This window comes from Lichenostomus cassidix, chromosome 2 (assembly GCF_008360975.1).
Source record: "Lichenostomus cassidix isolate B80296 chromosome 2, HeHo_3.0, whole genome shotgun sequence".
NCBI classification, from domain to species: Eukaryota; Metazoa; Chordata; class Aves; order Passeriformes; family Meliphagidae; genus Lichenostomus; species Lichenostomus cassidix.
Genome location: NC_139482.1, coordinates 49,259,387 through 49,280,789, shown reverse-complemented (window position 1 = coordinate 49,280,789; position 21,403 = coordinate 49,259,387). Strand labels below are relative to the sequence as shown.

The window sequence follows — 21,403 nt, the reverse complement described above, 5'->3', positions numbered from 1 at the left end:
GACTAAGCTACATAGGTCTAACTTCTGCTATTAAAACATATTACAATTTCAGAAGTAAATTTGGACCTACCTGGCCTTTCACAGTGTGTGAGCTGACACAGGCAGGCAGCTGGGACAACCATGAACTCACAGCAAGCATTCAAAGAGTAAATTTGAGGTAAAAATATAAGGCTTAAAATGGCACAGAGTCACACAGGTGTTTTGAATGATTTTTCTGGTAGTTTTCTTGTGAATCTCGGTTATCTTGTTTGCATAGTAGCTAAACTTTCCCATGTTGCTGAGTTGCCGTGTACATAACCTTCATGTAAATCACTTCACTGAACCTCAAAACAATGCTTAAAATGTCCATCCTAATCTAAATCTGAAAACCTAAATCTGAAACCTAAATCTGAAAACAGTTTAGAGCAAGAGAGATACTTGTAGAACTTGTCATTTTTTGCTCAGTGGTTGATTCATGTATGATAATGCTTCTTTTAAAATGCCTTTCAATAATTTCAATAATTTTAAGTCATCATTGTTGGAAGAAGATAGCAAGTTGGATGTTCCACTTAAATACTACTAAATTCTTGCAAGTTAATGAAATATAGTAATATAAGTACTATCGAATCCTGTATTACTCTCTTGTTTTGCTGCAATGATTTTGAACGTCTATCTGAATGGCTTCTTTTTTGCCTTTTTTTTTTTTCAGGGACCTGCTTCTTAGTTCTTGGTTCTCTGTTGCCACTTGTTCTGTCACTACTGGCCTTGGTAAAAATTCTCTCTCCACCTTTCTTACAAGACCCCTTCATAGTTAAAAGGCCACAATAAATGTCCCTGGAGACTTGTCCAGGCTGAGAATTCCCACTCTCTCAGCCTTTCTTCAGAGGAGAGATGTAGTCCTCTCATCATTACTGTTGCATTCCTCTGGAGCTGCTGTGACAGGTCTTTTTCTTTCTTGCTCTCCAAGAGCAGGATTCCAGAGCTGGACACAGTGTTTCAGGTTTTGTCTTACCAGAGCAAAGTATGGGGATCCTTCTGGATGGCATCCCATCCTTCTGGCATATCAAGTGTATTTGGACACTCCCTGCTGGGAGGATTTGGCAGCATTTCTGGTAGTAAGTTAACCAGTGCCTGTGCAAAGGAATGTGATTATCTGTTCTCAGCAAACTGCGAGATGCTGGCTGGCACAATGCTGGCCTGTGCCAAGCAGAGCACTTCCAAGACTTCTGAGCATTCCTCTGGAGCTGGCACATTCTTGGAAGCTGTTAGCATGCAACTAACCTGCTTAGAGAATGAGAGAATTTATTAGCACAGGCACAAGCTGTGCTAATAATGTGCTTCCACATTGGTTGGCCTGAGTGCCTAGAAATATCCCAGACATGTCTGATTTACTGGTATAGGTGTGGCAGTTCAGTGATTTGTAAGTTGGTGCCAAGAATAGCAGAGAACATGTAGGAAAGCATGTACTCACTGAGGTAAGCAGCCTAAATGCTGACCCTTACAATGTTTTTCTTAGGGTTCTACATTGTAAGAACCAATGGGTAATGAGATTACCTCAGGTGCCTGTGATTACTTCAGGTGTTGCATCCTAAGTTTGGATGACCACCAATCCAATACAGCTCTGTGCTTGTAGTTGATATCTAAACTGTAGTTTATATATGTTTTTTATTCAGCTGGAGTATATACATATAGAGCACTTTTATGGAGTTTAATGGTAAATGAACATGGAATGAACATTAGAACATTTCAGCAAGGTCACATTCTAGTCCTTTCCATGTGCAAACCCAGTCAACCCTTCAGGGTGCTGATAGCTTCCATGTACAGGATGCATGTAACAGAACCTTGGTAGTGACTGCTAGAGTACCTTACTTTTTCAGAAATCTTTTTTCACTTTTTTTACAGATGACTGAATGTCCTGCCTCCTGTAGAGGACAATTAAACATGGGGAAGTTCAGTGCATTGCTGGCTCTAGTTACTGGCTTCGAGAGGCGAGTATTGAAGGATGCATCTTAAGCAAGCAGCAGAGAAAAAGAGGAACTGTGTTTTTCTCAATGAATTCACTGGTGAGGGGGGTGTGGAGAAGCAGTTTTGTTAATGGTGCTGTGCAGTCACTGGAAACATTGGTTTCATTTTGGGCTTGTTTTGGGGGGGGAGGGGTAGTGAAACAGATGGAACAGACTTCCCAGCATTTTCTGTTTACACTGAGTGGATTTGTCTTTGGTATTCATTTAGCTCTGAATCTGATACTTTGGCCTGTGAAGAGAGCCACTGATCCTACATGAAAAAAAGATGGGAATACAACATGGAATGAGCATCCCCTTGAAAGGAGGGTCCCATCTCCATCAGAGCAGGTGTGTTGTTGTATGCACAGTTGGTCACAAGATGTCAGTGTCAAAGAGCAATTTGGAGTGAAGGCCTGGGAAGGCCTCCCAGTTCCCCATTCTGGGAATGCTGCAAGGAACAGTTGCTGCATTAGCCCTTAGAGTTGAAAACTGGTGCAGTATTTTGGTGCTTGAGGCCATAGTACAGGTCAGGAATCTTTCCAGCTCTTTGCAGGGTGGGTTTGGTTTGATTTGCGCATCAGACCCAGCAGAAAGCCGAGAACTCGCTGAGGCAAGATGAGAACAGGAAGCAGATAGGATTAGGAGCAGGAACAGATTCTGGCCTCAGGGGGAAGCTGTTGCCCTTTGGACAGCTATCCTGTGTGGTATAGTGCTCCACTAGGCAGCAAAGGCAGGTATCTCGCATATAGCTTTCAGCTGACCCATGAAAGCACAGGTCTTCCAGGTTGTCACCTGCAAAGAACCTTTTTTTTTTTTAATGTGGGAGGATGATACAAGGGGTTTATGCCTTAACTGTCTTGGTATGGTCTGTTCCAGATTACATCAGTGAAAAACTTCCTAACAAAACCTGCTGTGTGTAGCTGGCACAAGATGGCATGGCTTTTCCATCTCAGACTGTGCTGCGTGGGAGTCAAGTGGATGGGAGCTTATAAGGCCATGGGAAGGCCACTTTTATAAAGCTTTCATAAAGATGATGGGTTTTGGCCCATCCCACTGTGATTTCCAGGAGCTTTAGGAAACAGTTGTTTTCTGGAAAGAAAATCATGTCAGGATAACTCATGGTTTCTACAGAAACAACATTTTCCAGGACTGTAGTTAGGACATGGTCTCCTTGAGATTCAGTTAGATGCCCAGTACTTCCTTCATGAAAACCCTTCAAAAGGATTATGAAGGAAGATTAGAAGTCCTGATTCCCTCTTCTCTACCACTGACTAAAGATGAGTAACAAAACATGCACTGCTATGGATCAAAAATTCCTTCTATTTATAGCAAATCAGAACTAGAATAATTGAACTGTGAGATATATTTATTTTCTAATTAGCATTGCATTTTTTCCAGGATGCTCTTGCTTTCTTATGCTTTAAAGGCTCAACCAAGTGTATTTTTCTCCCATTTCTATTCCCAAGCACAGACTTGCGTTTGTAGTTTGTTGTATATTATATGTTTAAAAGTAATGTCATTCCTGTGATGCTTCTAGCTTTTTTTTAGGAGTAAAAGCACCAAGTGACAAAGCTGTTGAGAAACTGCCTGTGTGAACACCTTGGCAAGACTTCTGCAATTTGTCCTGATCCAGATTCAACACTGTGCAGCTTAAAGCTACTGGAATACAAGCAAGTCTGAATTTTCCCTTGCAAGCCTGCAGAACTGTACACTACATTTATGTTACTGTGGTCTCCATTTCTCCCTTTTCAGAGCCTCTTGCCAGAGCAGTACAGTAAGAGTGGCCCTCTGTAATTCTACAGACTTCAGCCACAGTTCACCTGTATGCGAATACAGGTGGCAAAGCCATTTTTATGCTTATTCCTGTAAGAAAACATAATGCTCTCTCACCTCATTCTGTGGGTGGCAGCTGCTACCGATTTGTGAACAGTATTCTCAGGTGGATTGTGAGTGAGCAAAGAGAGTCTCTAAAATCAGTCACATGTAGGCTTGGAAGTGTTCGGCATTTACACTTTAAAAAGCAAGAAAGTCCTGCAGCACATCCTCTCCTTTCATTTAGTCTTCTAGCCCTCTGACTATTGTTGAAAACACTTCTTTCTTCAAAATCCTGCCTGTCTCCTGTTAGGGAGCCCCAGCCTCACCTCGCCTGGCATCTCTGGGAGGAGCCCATTGTTTTGGTGGATGAACCAGCAAGGGAGGCAGAATCAATCATCTGCGCTAGTGTATTACCTGCTGTTACATTGTCTCGTGATTGTAAGGCAGCTTTTAACTGGTGATTCATTGTGGTAGGAGCTTCTCGGGCGCTGTAGGCCTCGGCCTCGACCAGCCCCTCCTCCTACTCCCTCCCTCCGGCTAGCCCTGTCGGCTCCGGGTCGAACCGCCTCGCCTCGTAGCAGAGGGTCGAGCACAGCGGCGGGGAGGAGGTAACAGGTTTCCGGCCCCCGAGAATAGAGTCCAAAGGGCTGAAGGTCTCCAAGGCTCAGTTTATTGTGGGTGAAGCAGGAGCAAGAGCATCGGAAGACCCTCGGGCAGTTGGAGACACGAGGAGGTCAGTGCCAAACACGAAGATCTCGCCCCGAACGACCACGAGGCATCCAAGAGCCCAGATAACGGGGAACAGGGGTTCTTATACTGGGATACGGGTTTCCCAGGGCGGGGCAGCAGGGGCGGAGCCAACGGGCTCCGGTACAGAGCAGATTGACAAGCCAGGGGGCAAATCATATGCAACGGGGGGGGGGGGGGGGGTGGGTCACATAGTAACCAATGGGAAAGCGGCAGTTGCAGAACTTTCTAGGAGGGGGCAGCAACAAGGGAAGGGAATGGGCGGGGTAGCAAAACTTTGAACCAATATACTAATAACAAACTTTCCGGGGGAGGAGTGCGGCAGCTTAGACGTCATCCTCAGAGCCCCAAGAGAATGCGTCTTCTCCCTCGGGGAGCTGAGCCATGTTCACCGTTGGGGATTGGGACTCTGGATCGGCCGCTTCAGGCCGATGCACCTCCGCAGTTCATCAAAACTGAGTATTTGTCATGTGGCCCCTTAAAGTCTGAGATTGTCCAGCTTGGGAACAAATTTTGTGTTCTTCTTTGGCTGTTTGAGCAGGGCCTGTGTTGGAGTCTGAAGATGTCTGGAGGGACTGTGTGGAAATCCCATTTTTCGAGCCTGCTGGTGATGCCAGGTGGAAATAAAACCATGCATAGCATCATACTGATGAAGCTGCAGATACAGTGCCTGTGTCTGATTCGGCTTCTTGTTGGGCCATCAAATTGCCTTGCATTTCTTAAAAATTTTGTGGCTGTATTTCAATCCTACAATGCTGTACATCACAAATACTTTTACTGCTTCAATTTTAAGTATCCTCTTTTTGCTAATGAATATTTAAGTAGAACTTTCTCAGACATGGAAACTAATGAAAATGGGGAGATAATGTTGTTCTATAAGAAAGGCTAATATTTTTATTTCCACTCCCTTCCTCTTATGCTCATGGAAGGTCCTTCCTGATCAAGAGACATCCCTGGAGAGTGAGGCGTTTTCAACCTAACTTGCCACTTTGTGGTGAAACTGACTTCCCTGCATAGAAGATAAAAATGAAAAGACAGGCAGAGACACGGAGACAAAGCAAAGAATTGAACAATTGCAGAGGGAAATTCCCATTCACAGCTCGTCAAGTCAGCTTTGCAGAGCTTCTGGATCTCATAGTAAACGTGCAGCAAGAGGAGAGCGAAGCAGCGAGCACTGAGGAACAGAGCTGCTTGGGAAAGAAGGGGATTGTCCCCAGACACAAAGAAGAAGTGGGATATGAGGCTGCAGTTTGCTAACAGGCTCCGCCAGCTCGGCCCTGGCCCGGCCGGGGCGCGCCCTGGGGCGGAAGGGCATCGGGACCCGCGCCGGCTGCCGCTGTCCGCGGTGCTGAAACTCCGCAGGAAGGAGGAACACGGGGAGCCTCCGGCAAACTGGAAGCTTTTAGTCTTTGCGTGCAGACGAATTATGAATTCTGTACATCGGCTTATGGTGAGGCGGTGGCCGCGGTAGGGCTGTGCAGGCTGATGGTACAGCTCTGGTACTGGGACAGCCTCTTTAGCGGTGCTTCTAGCTGGCGTATTGGTTCAATGCAGAGATGCCTGGACAAGGAACCAGGGTGTAACTCCTGCTGTGACAATGTAAAGCGTCTGGACTGAATCGTATCCAAGACTGCACCTGTGTCCTGGAAGCAAGTCCAAATAATGGCAGTGTCGGGGGGCTTGCATATTACAAACTTTTATTTCCTGCAGCAATTAAATGGTCACACTCACTGTCCAACCACCCCCCCACGAGACCCCCCCCCCCAAAAAAAATATACTTCTTTTGTTTGAGAACAGTGGTTTTTTACAGTAAAAGTCAAGCTTTTTGTGCCCTGTTTCAAATCTGTCACATGGAGTCATTGCAGCAGAAAATTTACTTGGAATCAGCAAAGGACTTAATGAAGCTGTTAGCTGGGTTTTGTAGGATAAAGAGGAATAACCTGTGTGTGCTTTGCAAGGTGGAAAAGATGTGAGAGCAGGAATGCTTTGTGTTTAAAAACCTCAGCTCTTCAGGTCGCTTTTAATGGGTATCCTCAACCATACGTTGTCACTGAAAAGCAAGAAGATACACAATTTATGGCCGTGTTTAAGATAATGATCCTCCCTGCTGGCTAAGCCACAGAGTAGACAGCTGGGAGTAACCTGCTGCTGGGCTGAGCATTAAGGTGCTCATCAGCCCAATGCAGGTATGAAGTACTGCCCACTGTCTCTCAGAGTAGGTCAATCCTTGAGCTTAGCAGGTGACCATCTTCTGACCCTCTGCATTTCTGAGGAATTTAGACCTTTTGTTGTTGTTGTTACTCTGGAGTATTTATAAGACTGTTTCTGATCTCCACAGTTTCTTTATTTGGGTGTTCTTGGGGTGTTTTATTTGCTTATCTTGCTCATTTTAGATTGCTCCATTTACATTAATTACGTAGATCTCTCTCTAGTGGGCTGCAGCAGGGTTTGGAGTCTTAATGGCAGCACTCAAAATGTGATATCGCTGGCAAACACCAGCCTATTTAATACCCTGACTATCTGGACCTCTAGTGTCACCACAGCCTGCCCTCTTCTTGATCATTTTTAGCCTCTTTAGCGTTTTATTAGCATCTGCTTTTGGGCAGTGATGGAGATGTAAGACGGAGCTGGATATAGGTCACAGAGTTCAATGAAGCTTTGGTCTGACCTGGTAGGGCTCTATTTTTGTTTTTAATATTCCAGGTCAGGTTGTCAGCTGATTTACAGCACCTGAAACACTTCCGAAAACATAAGAATTCAGGATCTTAGCTTTGCTCAATGACAGGTTTTACAAAAGCATACAGGTGCCTGAGGTCTAAATTCATTGCTGCTTCTGTAAAATTTAATTGTGTTTTGAACTGAAACCAGAAGAGCACATCTGTTTTTCACAAGTGCCTGTTTTTTCACAACATCCTCTAGCATGTATGTTGGATTGGCAAATTGGATGGGTATTTGGTGTAATTTGATGCTGTCTTTGATCAAAACAGACTTCCTGAAAACATGCAAAGTCTTCTACACATTGAAAAGTAAAGGGATGATGTTAAAGTATCTGCTGGTCTAGGTGTTGACGGAGTGAATGTTAGCATGGATACGTCGGTCTGCTTACAGCAATAATGATAAAAAATTATTTCCAATGCACACCTTGCTTTTCAACTCAAAGGATCCCCAGGTAGTTTCCAAATGACATGCAGAGGTTGCTCTACATGGCACTGAACTGCAGTCACAGGAGCTGTCCAATAAAGTTTATTGGTGCTGCCTGGCAGTCCTGAATGAATCTGTAGGGATTGTTTGAGAAAGCAGAATGTAAGTGGCAGAACTGAAATATAGTCAAGACCCAAGGGTTGGAAATGCTGTAACTAATAGTTGTTACTATTTCAATGTCAGTCTTGAAAGGTTGAGAAACCTGGAAGACCAGGTCCTCTTTCCGGTGAAAAAAACCAAAAAGACAACAAACTACCCCCGCTTCCAAACCAAAGCAAACCAAACCAAACCAAACAAAACTATAAAGTTTAAAAAGAAAACATTTAGAAACAAAATGTATGAAGTTTAACAAAGACAGGTGCCAGATTCTATATCTGGTATGGGACAACCCCAAATGTACAGACAAACTGGGGAGTGAGAGGCTGGAGAGCAGCGCTGTGGAAAGGGACCTGGGGCTCCTGGTCAATGGCAAGTTGAACATGAGTCAGCAGTGCCCTGGCAGCCAGTAGGGCCAGGTGTGTCCTGGGGGACATCAGACACAGCATCACCAGCTGGGCAAGGGAGGGGATTGTCCTGCTTTGCTCTGCACTGGGGTGGCCTCACCTCGAGTGCTGGGGGCAGTTTTGGGCACCACAATATAAGAAATATTAAGCTGTTAGAGAGATTTACCATTACATAAAATAGGGGATGAGAGGTTTCACTAAGCATAGGCTGTCTGAGGTCCTCAAAGTCCTTTGCAAATGATTCTGAAGGCAGTTAAGAAGTGGTTCTTCTCTTCGTAAAATAATGATTATAATAAGAGGTACTATGCTGACCTTCTTTGAGCACAATGCAATTTAGGGAGAGCCCAGAGCAGGAATCCTTAGTGCACTAAGGATTCCTGATCCTTGTTTTCACAAAACTGAGCTCTCTTCCCATTCAAACAGACATTTTCAACTCACACTTCACAGCTGTAGAGTAAGACACGTGCCAAAATCACAGCAGCCTTAAAAATAGCACAGTTATTCCAGAGAGCACAATAATTCACCATAGTACAATAATCAAGAACATCCATTTTACTCCACAGGATAAAGGGCAAGTGATTCTATGGCTTTTATCCCTGCACACCACAGACTGGTTTGAAAGAATCCTCACTATTTGAACTCCAATGCCTGTTAAGTAGTAATCACCAAAGGGAGAATTCCATTTCCCTTTACTTGCTGTTCCTGCTTCCTGCAGGGCCATTGCTTGCCATGGAAACACCCTTGGCTCTCCAGCCATTCTGGGCATGAAACAGCTGACCAAAATGTTTGCAAGTCATCTTAAAATGTAGCATGTTATGTTGGTAAAGATCTGTGAGGCTGCAGCTTTTGACTATTCTAAATCTGCTTTCTTTGGGCTTGACATCTACAGGGCATTCCAGGGGGAGTGGGCCAGGCTGCTACAGAGCTCCAACAGGACAGAACTGGAGCAGAATCCAGCTGTCTTGGATGTTCTCAAATGTTAAGGTTCCAAAGAGCCAAAGAAATTTCAAATTCCAGAGAAATGCTTTATATCAGGGGGTACATCTTGCTGCAAAAAAGGGATGTCAGGCTCCATACTCAGAGCAAAGTTCAACATTCAGGTGGGCAAGAAGTAACTTGAAACCATTCCACCTTGTGGAATACTCCTGAAATGGATTCTACTTCTCCTTTTGGCCCTTAAATGTCACTGAAACTGTGACTTCCCTTTGTTCCTTGTTTTCAGAATTAATGATGATGGGAGAAGCATTCCCATTCTTAGTTGGAAGCATTAGTGACCAAAGGTCGTGTTTACTTTCGTTTTTTCAAGTCCTTGTTTCCTCTCAGTGTTCAGGTTGGAGTACAGGGCATACTTGTTTGGTGTGTTGTACTCTTGGATCTTTTGAGAAATAGGACTGTGAGGATGTTTTTTTCATTAGCTTTCCAGAAGATTTAGTTGCCATGCATAAATTTGCAACCGGTATAGAACGCCTGCTATTGTGATGTCAGCAGAAGCTTGCCACTCTGTCGTGCTGGCAACAGAATGCTGCTGAGGTGCCTGGAAAGCCTAACTGCCTAACTGTCCTAACTGTCCAGTGTCTCTTTGGCACGCTTGTTGCAAGAGAGTTCTCCTGATCCAAGAGTGCTCAGCTGACAGTCTGCCCCTTGGCACTGGGGGAGCCATTTTTTCCCTTTTCAGTGCACAGTCTGTGAAATTGCTGCGCAGCATCGCTAAAATGTTCAAGCGAATCTCTGCTGCAGTTCGCCATTTTTTTCCATTGGCCTATTCTTTCTATACTTGTCCAGACAAAGTCTGGCTGGTGACCCACGTAGCAAGTGAGTAGAGGTTTTCTCTAGGTGCAGGCAATCTGGCTTTTGTATTGATGTGTTTTTAATGCTGTCCTTTAGTAACTGAGTTGGCTTTGAAACAAAAATGCCATTAAGATACCAGAACTTGGGTAAGGCTCATGTCAACAGCTTCAGCCAAAAAAGGCATGTCTGTAGCTGTTCAGTGGGGTGTGGGCAGCTTTTGTAGTTGAACCTACAGGGGTTCTTTTCCCTGCACAGGTTGGCCTCTGGCAGTGGAGTCCATAATTTCCTCAGTTTGCTGGTTAGAAAAGACAGCTTCCAAAATGCAGATTGGCAGAGCTTCTGAAAATTCTGCCTAGAGACTCTGCAGTTATCTCCAGAACTGAGGGAAAGCAACTTATTTTCTGAATTCTGTGATTAAAAGATTTGATGGTCTGACTTTACATTGGCTGTAGAAAAAGTATAGCCTAGCGTATTGTGTTGTGTTCTTGCTTGCTATGTAAACTAATTGTTTCTACTGGAGGGACATCCTGGAAGAAAAATGCTCTTTATTTGGGTTGACCCATTCTGTGGGATTCTCCACAACAGGCAGCTTTCTAACAACATCTGGTTTATTTTCCCTTGCCCATTGCAGATCAAGTCATACATGGATACAGAAAAGCCCGTGCTTCGGTGAGTGGCAAAATAACCTCTGATTTCCAACCATTTCAGAACCATGGAGCAAGCCATGGACTTCGCCTGCTGTGATAGGTGCCAGCCTTGTAGCCTGAAAGAAAGTCCATTTCAGTGTTTTTGCATCAGCAAAAAAGGGGTCCCTGGCTGTCTTGTAATTTTCTCTTGAAGAGCTTTTAAGCAGAAGAAAGTCTGGTTTTGCAGACAGAAAATTTCTTGCTGTTTGTTTTAAGCCATGGTGTAACACATAGTTCACAACAATATGCATTGCTGTCCAATTAGCCCACTCTAATTTAGTTTTAGCAGCTTAGAATCCCATTTCTTTCAAAGTTTATGATTCCTCCTTAGTACAGTTGCTTAGTACAGATTGCTGCATATAATTAAGACTATAAATCACATGTAACTCCCTGTTGCTCATACTGCTATCTGTCCACAGAGTAAAAAACCAAAATCAGAAGCTGATTTGGCTCACTTTTTTTCTAAAGAAGATGAGGAGGAAGAGGAAAGCAGCCAAGCTCCACCTGGTTTTGGACCAGAACCTGAACATCCAGAATCAGTAAGGGCCATCTTTGGTCCACATTGTCTTTGGTGTAATTCAGAACTGCCTGTTTCTGATCAGGCAGCACATGGTCGAAAATTCTGAGGGCTGGAGTCCTATAATGACAAAGTTCTTCCCCTACTCCTGGCCACTGACACCTGGAAAAATCAGCTTTGAATTTTCAAGTTTAGTCATCATTTTCCTGGCATTCCGATAGGGACCATTCCATTATCTTAGAATTGGATAAGAGGTAGCATTGTGCCTTTAAATGCTCCCAGTGTAAGTACCTAAATGAGCAGCTTAGACTACACCTGTAACTTTTACATGACCAAAGTTTGGTGAGAAGAATCCTGTGGAGCCCTACAATGTCAAGAGAAGGTTGGCCTCTGAAGGGCGGGAACATGGTTCCTAATGGCCAATCCCTAAAGCTTGAAATACTGATGAGAAGTATATTTGCTGGCCACCTTTCTGACACAAACTGATTTCTTGTCGCAGATCTATGCATCATCTGGAATAGTAGTTGACACTTCACCAGTATCCTCTGAAATGGGCATTCCCACACCTGAGAGCTCCAGCACCAGCAGTTTGTATACCAACACCTTCCAAGAGCAAAAGAGGATAGAGGAGGAAAATCTAGAGAAACTAAGTAGGTTTTCTGCAGTTCTTGTCTGATAGAGCAGTGTTAATGTACATAGATGATGAACACTTGTCTTGGTACCTGTTCTTTCCCTCTGTCTGGCTCCCCTGAATGTTTCTCCCTTTTCCTGGTTTCCTGTCAAAGTAACTCTTCAAAGGACTGTAGAAAACCAGTCATTGTGAAGGCCATCTGTGCTACAGAGCTGCCTGTCTCATTGTTACCCAAGTGACTACAGCTCACAGCCCCAGAGAGTGGGGCTGCATTTCTGATCTGCTGGACAGTTGTACCACCACTTTGAAGTGATCTTTCATTTTGTTCCTTTCAGGGAGCATTGTGAGTGTGGGAGACCCTGTGACAAAATATGTTGGATTGGAAAAAATTGCCAAAGGGTAAGTCCAACCACAGTTCCTCCTCCAGACCAGGCCAGGTATTTGGCTGGTGTAAGATCAAGTGTGAATTCAGCCAAGCTGCAAAAGTGTTCAGACACTGGGTTTAGATCATTCTGTCTCTCAGTACTGGTCAGAATTTATAACTGTGATCAGATGGTGTTATCAAAGAGCTTCACACAGTATCTTGCCTTCAGCAAGGAGCAGGACCTGGCAGATCTCCTGTCCCCAAGTGCCTTGCGCCTCTTTACCTATTTTCTTAGGAGAAATCCTTTTAGTCTCGAAATAATAGGGCCCTAGATAGTTTCAAATAAGAGATCTGAGAACAGAGCAGTAAGAGTTCGAAGGACTCAGCAAGGCAACATGGAAAAAGAATGAAAGGTTACTTTGCAGTTTTTGTAGACATGCTCTGTGCCCCACCCCAGCCCCCACTTAGATTTTGAATTTAAACAAATCCAGTGTGTATATTTGAGATTTGTACCAGCCCTTCATGTTGCCCCTAAGTTTTCTTTTAGACATCCTGCATGGCAGAGGGCTGGTGGGCTACTGTACTGAAAAATAGGTGAAACCAGGTGTTTTATAAATACTTTAGGCAGCAGAGAGCTCCTATCTGGGCTGGCTTTCTCCTGTAGGAACTAAATGGCTTCTCTTTTCTTTGCTACTCTTTTGTTTCTAGGGGTTTCGGAACGGTCTATACAGCAACCGATACTGCCACAGGAAGAGAAGTAAGTGTCAATTATTCTGGATTTTGCAGCTCTGGAGTGCTTTTCCCTCTGGTGTGGGCTGTGGCTGGAGCTCTGGGTCTCCAGGAGATCTTTCCTGCAAAGGCTGCTCCTCCAAAGTGCAGACTAGTGTCAGCCTGCCCAGCCCATTTTGTACAACTCTTTGGAGCTACAGCTTAAGATTTCTGAAATATCATTTAAGGCTGTCAGTAAATACATCTGAGTCTTCCCTGCAGTGCTACACTTTGTTGTAACTGTGCTTAGATAGAGGTCTACAAGGGACCCAGGGCATATCCATAAAATGCCATGGAGTGGATTATTTATTTTTAAACCCAGAAAACAGTCGCAAATCTAAACTGTTTAAGAATGTTCTTTAGAGTTGCAAAATCAAAATTCAACAAGTTAGGAAGTGGTAGGATTGTGTTTTGGGGGAATAACCTTAATGATCCTTTTAGGATGGCATTTTATCCATTATGTCTGTCTGTGTTTGCTTTGTTATGCCATCAAGAAGAGCAACAGTTGTATTTGAAAAAAATATCAAACTCAAGGATTCCCAGATATTTTGTGATATTTTCACAGGAACAAAACTGCTTTGTTCTTGCAAACTCTGTGTGAATGGTAATAGTGGTTATAAACTAAGGCCATTGGGAAATAATTTAGGTCCAGAGCATGTTGTTAGAGCTTTGGGGTTGATAGCTTAAGAGACAATTTTTGCCAACCTGACAGGGCAAAATGTCTATGGCCATGTGTCCTAACTAGCACCTGAGCTAGCAGAGACATGGGCTGTTGTAATGTCAGTGACTAAACTCTAATGTGTAATCCCAATGCAGTTTGGCATAGCTGGGCTCCGTCACTCCAGAAATGCTCTCTCCATGTTCATTCTGATCTCACTCCAGAAGCACTCACCCCTTGTTCATTCCGATCTCATGCAACAGACTTTTCAGTTTAATGGTTTTCAATGTCATTTTAGGTGGCCGTAAAGCAAGTGAGTCTTGCAAAACAGCCCCAAAAGGAACTAATTGTCAATGAACTACTAGTTGTAATGGACAATAAGCACCCCAATATTGTTAACTACTTAGATAGGTAAGTAGTTCTGATATTGTCATGTGAACGTTCATTTATGTGCTGCAAGACAAAGGGTAGAAAAACCCCTTCAGTCCCTGCTGGAGAACTGAGCTTTTACTTTTATTTTTCTATTTGTATACACTATATGGAAAGAGAGTGCATTTCGTTTGCATTAATCTTTTCTGGCATGCATCATTGGAATCCTATTTTGAAGAAGCTGGGTCAGCCCTGTCTGACTAAAACAACAGCCTCTAAATTCACTACCTCCATGTGGTTTTGTTGGTTTGGGGTTGGTTTGGGTTTTTCTTTTTTTAAGTTTAACATATTTTCTGTGTCTTACTATAAGTGCTGATAGCTCACAATAGAAATTACTTCCATGCATTTTTCCCTTGCTTGCCATCTAAGACATCTCAGTTTTCACAGATGGGCCTTTCTCATTTAGATTGCACAGATTCCAAGTAGTGTATAACCTAGGAGAAATACCTCTTCCTTTTATTCTGTGTTCATTTACAAGTGCCCTGGAAAGAGGAATAAACTGTAGTGTTTTTCATGAGGTAATTTATCTATGCACTTCCATCTCCATGCCATTGTTTCCTTCTTTCAGCTACCTTGTTAGGGATAAACTCTGGATAATTATGGAATACATGGATGGAGGACCTTTAAGCAGTGTCATTAAAGAAGTCCATATGACTGAAGGAGAGATGGCAGCCATCTGCCATGAGGTAAGGGAAGGGATGCCACTGGTGCTTCTGACTGTTTGGGCAGGCTGGTACTTCCAGACTGGTGGTAAGAACAGGAGTGATTTCATGTTCAGAGCTTTGTTTCTGTGTTGCTTTGATGATATGGAGAAGCAAGAGTGTCATGGGTAAAGGACCTGCCAGCACAACTGTTGTGGTACTCTCTTTTTTCAAAATTTTATTTACTCTTCTCAACTTTGCCTCTTTGAACATTTGCCTGGAGCCTGTCTCTACTGAATTTCTTGCCTGTAAAAGTAAACGTGCTGGTAGCAGAATTTATACTAACAGCAAACCATTGTTTGTCACCTTGATGGAGAGAGCCCAAGCCCTGCAGCAGCAGTCATTCTCTCTGTGTTTTCAGGGAACAGTCTGTAACAAAAATTGCCATTTCTCTTTCAAAAGGTAATATGCCTTCACCTACAAAGATACTGTTCTACTACTTGTGAAGCAGCAGACTCTTCCTCTTGACAACACTATGTTCTGCTACTACTCACCTTCCAGCTAGAACTGAAGTCCTTTAGAGCCATTTCCTTTCTTGTGATGAAATCAGATGATTAAGTTTTACCCTCTTATTTGTTTTTTATCTATCAGTGCCTGCAAGCACTAAATTCCCTTCATTCCAACTCCGTGATTCATAGAGATGTAAAAAGTGAAAACATTCTTCTTGGAATGGACGGATCTGTCAAACTGGGTAGGTATTCTCAGTCAGGCACAGCATTCCTGGGATGTGGGGTGTGGGGCTGCTTAAGATTTACCACCAGTTCCCCAAGCGTGGTGCCTGTGGGAGTGCACAGACCACTGCTGCAAGCAAAGAGTGCAGCAGAAACGTGCAGAGAGGTCTTGAGAGAAACAAGATGTCATGAGTGTTTTGGTTTGTGTGTGAAGGAGGGAGTTACAATCTAAAACTTCAAGTGAATAAAAACCACTGAGTGAAATGTGGAAGTTTCTATAAGTGGCCAATTCCATATTTCCTTGTCTACAACCCTGAGGAAACAGAGCATGCCTGCTTTTCCAGCTAGGTTCAACATCACATTCTCAGATTCAGAGTGGGAAATTCTTTTGCTTGGTTTCTTAATCCAAGCTGGCTTTAATAACACTGGGTTTCCTCCTCAGCTGATTTTGGCCTCTGCGCTCAGATGACTTCTGAGCAGAGCAGGCGGAATTCAATGGTTGGGACGGCTCACTGGATGGCACCAGAATATGTGAATAAGGATTCATATGGGACCAAAGTAGACATTTGGTCCCTTGGCATTGTGGCCATAGAAATGCTGCAAGGAGAACCTCCTTACTCTAAGGAAATTCCTCTTAAGGTAAGGTGCAAATACTAGCAGATGCCACTGTCTCTCTAATCTGTACCATGTTCTGTCTCCCATGAGACAAAATCCCATTCCCATCAGTTTAGACTAGTTCAACCAAGGCCCATCTACCAAAATCTTTCCCTGGAGCAAATTAGTATCTGGTGTAGCTTTGTCTGCATCTATGGGAGAACCTCAGAAGAGAAGTGATGTGTTCCAGTTAAAAAAATGTGCCATTTTGACCTTCAGTGATGCTTCAAATTTCTCATGCACTTTTTGATTTTTTTTTGAGCTGTCTCAAAATGAAAGAAAATGTTCAGTGGCAAGTTTCTCCAGCTGGGGAATTCGTATGAAAAGCATTTCAATTGTGTCTCCCACCAGTGCCAGTTACTTACCTGAGCCTTTCAGGAAGTGCCTCTGGTTCTAGGAATGCCTTAATTATTCATTACCAAATCCTTTCCTAAAAGTACATTTTAGCACAGGGATTAGTTTCATGAATGCACTTACTTTAGTATCAAAACTAGCAGAGGGTTACCATAGGGATGAAATTATTCCTTTTTCTGATTAGACCAATAAAAGTTTTTCTTTGACCATGGAAGTGAAGCTGATTGGGAATTTCGAGTCTGATGAAAGACAGAGTTGCAGATGGCCTCCTGTCTGCCCAATAAGGCATTTTCTTCATAAAATATTTGTGCATGCAACTAAATGTGTCTGTGTTGAACTGAAGTTCCAAATGTTTCTGTTCCTTTAAGCAAGGAGTAAGTTGATGGATTTCCTTTTTGACATCTGATTACCATTTTAACGGGAAGAGAGCAAAAGATTTGATTTTTTTTTTTAATGGAAGCTGTGCTTTAGACACCAGTGAGCACTGCAGAGATTAATTGTATATAACAATGCTTGGAAATAATGTAGTTAGACCAAATTCACTTTTTAAGAGAGTCTGCAAAGCCTATAAAGGCAATCCTCAGAACAGCAAAATGTGCTTTTGGCTGATGTAGTTCCTACTAGCTTGGTCAGCCAATTAAATCAGCTGTGAAGGCAAAATCATTTGCATGTTGGAATAGCTATGGCTGCTGTTTTGTGGGGTCTTTTTGTTGGTGCAGAAAAATCATCTCTAACCCTCTGCTGGGGAAAAAACTGCCACTGGAGGCCGGAGTTTTAAAAATGGGTACTATGTGAGCAGTTAGGGATAAGAAACAGGTGGAGTCTCGTGCTTCCTTTTTCTCTAGGCCCTGGGTCTCATAGCTAAGAGAGGGATACCAGAGCTGCAGAGCACTGAGGAAACGTCTGCTGTGTTCCAGGACTTTCTGAGCTGCTGCTTGCAGATTGATGAGGATACTCGATGGTCTGCTGAGCAACTCCTGCAGGTACAATGCAAAGCAGCTGCAAGTGAAACAGCTGTCCAATGTATTGCTTTCCTCATCAGCTAAATTCGAAGGCATCAGATGGCCTTCCCCTCATATAAATGCCCACTCTAGGTGCTTTTCAAGTGAACACTGAGTAGAATCATAGAGTTGTTTGGGCTGGAAGGGACCTTTAAAGGTCATGTAGTCTAACTTCCCCACTATGAGCTGGGACATCTGGAAGTAGATTAGATTGCTCAGAGCCCTGTCTGACCTAACCTTGAATGTTTCCAGGGATGAGGCACCGAGGACCTCTCTGGATAACCTGTTCCAGTGTTTCCCCACTCTCCTCATAAACAGTTTCTTCCTTAGACCTGATCTCTTTTGATTTGAAAGCATTTCCCCTTTTTAATAGACCCTGATAAAAAATGCATCCCCATTTTTCTAGGAACCCCCTTAAAGCATTGAAAGGTCTCAGTAAGGTCTCCCCAGGGCCTTCTCCAGGCTGAACAATTCCAAGTCTTGCAGCCTTTCCTTATAGGAGAAATGTTCCATCCTCTGATCATTTCTGTTGCCTCATTCTGTGTTTTGGTAGCATGTTCAGTTTTCCCTCGTAGCAAAAGAACTGCAGTATGATGATCTGAGGTATGGAGGCCTGAAATGGTGCTGGTGATGAAGCCATCCTAGCCAAGTGGTTCAAGATTTGGCTGTGGGAAGGAAGGGCTGTGGGGTGCTCCCTGTGAGCATCTGAAGGACCCCAGCTTGTCCCTCCTACCCTACTCTCAGAGGTTTCTGCCACCAAAACAGGGACAGCAGAGCGAGACTCATCACAGCCCTTTTTGCTGCCTGGCACAGTTGAGTAGATGAGAACTGCACCAGGGTTGCTGCCAGGTTTTGTGGCAGACTGGGAGCTGCAGAAGGTGCCACTTGGCTGTCCCTGCTGTGAAGGTGCCAGCCAGCATAGGAGGTGCAGGGGATGCTAAGGCAGACATTGCTCTCCCTGCAAGCCAGAGCTGAGTCTTTCAGCACTCTGCCACTTGTCTCCCTGCTCTTGTCTTGGTGCTGAAAACCTCAGTGGTCTTCAGATCAACACACAGGCCCAGATCCTGCTGGGATAAACATTTCTTAACTGTTCTTGGGTTTCTTGAAGAGCAACTTATGCTCTCCATCTTTTTTGACTAAAATAGCCCATGTCTATGAGAAATAGGATGCCAAGTCAATATTTTGAGTTTCCTGAAAGAGGAAAATTCCTGGAACAGCAAGTAGCACTCCCAGAGTCTTGGCAGGGCAAATATTGCATCAAGTTGAAGACACCATGATAAATGGATTAATAAAATTATGGGTCAAGTATTCCTGGGCATACCCCAGGTACTGGGCATGTGATAGAAAGGTACTGGACATGAATACAGAGATGCAGATAGTTCCCTCAGACCTATTTCTGCATCTTTCTGGTATCTTGAGGAATAGGGCTTGAGCCCATGAGGAAATGAGTTTGGAAAGTCATGGTTCATTTGTTTTCTTTTCCTTTGGGCAGCATCCATTTTTACTCACAGCTGATCCTCTCTCCAGCCTCACCTCTCTGATCATTGCAGCAAGACAGTTGAGGGAGGACAGGAAATGTGGCGATGATGGAACTTCTTTTTCCGGTTTCAGCGATGGGTGGGACTCAGAATAAAAGTTTTTTAAAACCTCAATTCAGTTGGAAGATACCCTTCCTTCTCACACTGTGTTTAAGCTGTACATTCACTTTTTAATTGTCTCTTGTTTCTTAAAGATGGAAAGTTCATTTATGGGGGGATTTACATATGGTTTGGAATTGGAGAAGGGTCTCTTTCATTCCTAAACTCCAGACTGTACTGCCTTTGGAATACAGCCCACTGGCTGGATTTTGCCCAGTCCTGGAAAAGGAAAAAAGCACATCTGCACTTCCAACCAGACACAAATGAAGAGTGGAGCAGACAAAATATTGTGTGGAGATACAGTCTTTCAGCTGTGACTCTGGAGGGTTTCAGCTCTCAGCCATTGGTTTTGTATAATTAACATTGATCGCTTTGCCTGGATGAGAGTCTTACTCAAATGCAAAAGCAACAACATCAGTCAATGCACTCTGAAAGGTCCCATTTGATGCAAAGCTGTCAATGTGAGGTGAGAGTGGGCCCAGCTGTGCCCAGTGCTGAGCCCCAGAAGAGCTCTGGCAGAGCACAGATCAGCCTCAGCATCTGCAGCCCCAGGTTGGAAGAAGGTGCTTTTAGCAGCAAGTGGCAGCAGACCAGCCCTGGACGCTTGCCTCTTCCTGGGATCAGACTGTTCATCCTGTATCAGAGCCAAACTGGCAGTGAGCTGCTCCTGAGGTGAATTGTAGCCATGCCGTGAACTGCGCAGCCTGGTGGGATTGGCCACCTTGGGTCTGTGCAGGTGTAGAGAAGAGCAAAAGAAAGCAGAGTGGTGGTGTCACTGCTGAGGAGGCTGCTCTCCTGGCAGTCTTGCTGCTAAATATTAATTAACTGTCCCTGATTTCCGGGAAAGCACAAGAGGCCTGATTTTTCAGATGGCTGCAGAGGTGAGCAGCTCTGGTTTCCTGAACCAGAGGAACCACAGGGGGAGCTGAGAGAGCTACCAGGAGCCTGCAGCTGGCATAAGAGTGGCTGACAGGACCTAGATATGCCAGGAGAAATGGTGGCCAAGTGTCCATTCTTCTGGCTCCAAAAGAATCTCCTGGGGAGAGCAAGCATCAGGGCAGGAAAACAAGCTCTGGCACATCAGATCATGGAGAAGAGCATGCAGCAATGGCACTGAAGATCTGCCAGCTTGACCAGGGAGCAGTGGTACTCAGCAGGGAGAAAGTCACAGCCTCCCTGAGCTCTGCACCCACCATGACTGATGCAGCTGCCCAGGGAGAGCTCCAGTGGGATCCTGCTGCCACCCAGGTGTCAGCTGCAGGCTGTGCCCCACTCTAGGCCAGTCCCAGACAGCAGCAGTGAGCACAGCTGTGGGAGGTGAGCCCCAGAGCTGCAGGAGGAGGTAAGTAGCTATACACTGTATAGAAGTGTGTATCTATACACTTATCTGACCACTTAGTGCAGTATAAATTAGAGGGTTTTTCTTCCAAGCTCTGTGTTCATAGCCCATCCTCGTGGCCAAATCCAAATTCTTTCTCAACTGTTCAGGGTTTGGAAAGTTGGCATGGGCTGATCCATGTTTTTGCTGGATGTTGTAATTGCCTGGGCTGTTGAGAGTTTTCAAATTTGTTGTTTTCCTTTGCTCCTTCACCTTTCTGAACAGAAAGGAAAATTAATAAAGACTCTGGTTTCCAGGTTGTTGATAGCCAAAAGAGGAGCTGTCATCCACTGAGGAAGAAAACATGGAGATGGAAAAGAAAGGTGAAAGGACGCCCCTCATTTCTCTGTGGATTGTTTGAGACATATGAAAGTTATTCCTCTTTCTGCTACAAACTTGCTGCTTTTGACTTAAAACACATTTAAACCTCCAAAGCCATGCCAGCAATGCTGAGGGCAGTTGGAGGATCAACCTTCACAGCCCAAACATCTTACTGAAACCTCAACCTTCAAAAGGAAAACTTGGCATACCCACAGTAGGCAAAAATTCATAAAGGTCAAAATAATGCAACTGGGTTTAACAATGTTTGTGGAATTAAAGGAAATAAAAATGAAGGTTTGATTTTTCTAACTTCCAGGGTGTTTGACACAATGAGAGGGAAGAACATGCACATGAGAAGCCATAACCTGTGGGAGGAGAAAGGGTCTCTCCCCAAGATTAAAACCTAATTTAGGGGTTTACTGAAGAAAGACTTCAAGAGGGAAACTCATGGGATTGCTTTTCTACTTAGTTTATTAGCAAGAGTTATTCATTAGTAAATGTAAGAGTTTAAGGGTTGTTATGTTTAGTCCTTCTGTCTTTATTAAATCATTAAATTAAAACACATCACACTGAAAATAGACAGAAATTGAGAAAAGT

At 43.9% G+C, this 21,403-nt stretch overlaps 1 protein-coding gene and 1 long non-coding RNA gene across 3 annotated transcripts; one reads left to right on the top strand and one right to left on the bottom strand.

The window, feature by feature from the left end:
- Positions 1-4,995: 4,995 nt before the first annotated feature.
- On the bottom strand, positions 4,996-9,720 carry LOC146441346 (uncharacterized). The gene is made up of 3 exons (XR_014849863.1): positions 9,598-9,720; positions 7,686-7,819; positions 4,996-6,187 (listed from the first exon to the last, which is right to left on the bottom strand). It is a non-coding gene; the product is annotated as an uncharacterized LOC146441346 (long non-coding RNA).
- On the top strand, positions 9,163-19,115 carry LOC146441345 (serine/threonine-protein kinase PAK 3-like). 2 transcript variants are annotated; one of them, XM_085051515.1, is made up of 12 exons: positions 9,163-9,348; positions 10,668-10,705; positions 11,142-11,261; positions 11,739-11,889; positions 12,206-12,269; positions 12,943-12,991; positions 13,959-14,071; positions 14,658-14,775; positions 15,382-15,481; positions 15,904-16,100; positions 17,315-17,452; positions 18,963-19,115. In XM_085051515.1, exons 1-12 carry the CDS (start codon positions 9,225-9,227, stop codon positions 19,101-19,103), a joined length of 1,353 nt encoding a protein of 450 aa, XP_084907641.1. In that variant the 5' UTR covers positions 9,163-9,224; the 3' UTR covers positions 19,104-19,115. The 2 variants fall into 2 exon arrangements, with proteins under 2 accessions (XP_084907641.1, XP_084907642.1); XM_085051516.1 differs by lacking the exon at positions 9,163-9,348 and adding an exon at positions 9,777-10,060.
- The last annotated feature ends 2,288 nt before the right edge of the window (positions 19,116-21,403 follow it).

Excerpts from the sequence above, each read along its gene's own strand:
- LOC146441345 (XM_085051515.1), top strand. The coding sequence starts at position 9,225 with ATGTTAAGGTTCCAAAGAGCCAAAGAAATTTCAAATTCCAGAGAAATG. Across the intron at positions 12,270-12,942 it reads TTGGAAAAAATTGCCAAAGG|GGGTTTCGGAACGGTCTATA; the intron begins GTAAGTCCAACC and ends TTTTGTTTCTAG. Across the intron at positions 14,072-14,657 it reads ATTGTTAACTACTTAGATAG|CTACCTTGTTAGGGATAAAC; the intron begins GTAAGTAGTTCT and ends TCCTTCTTTCAG.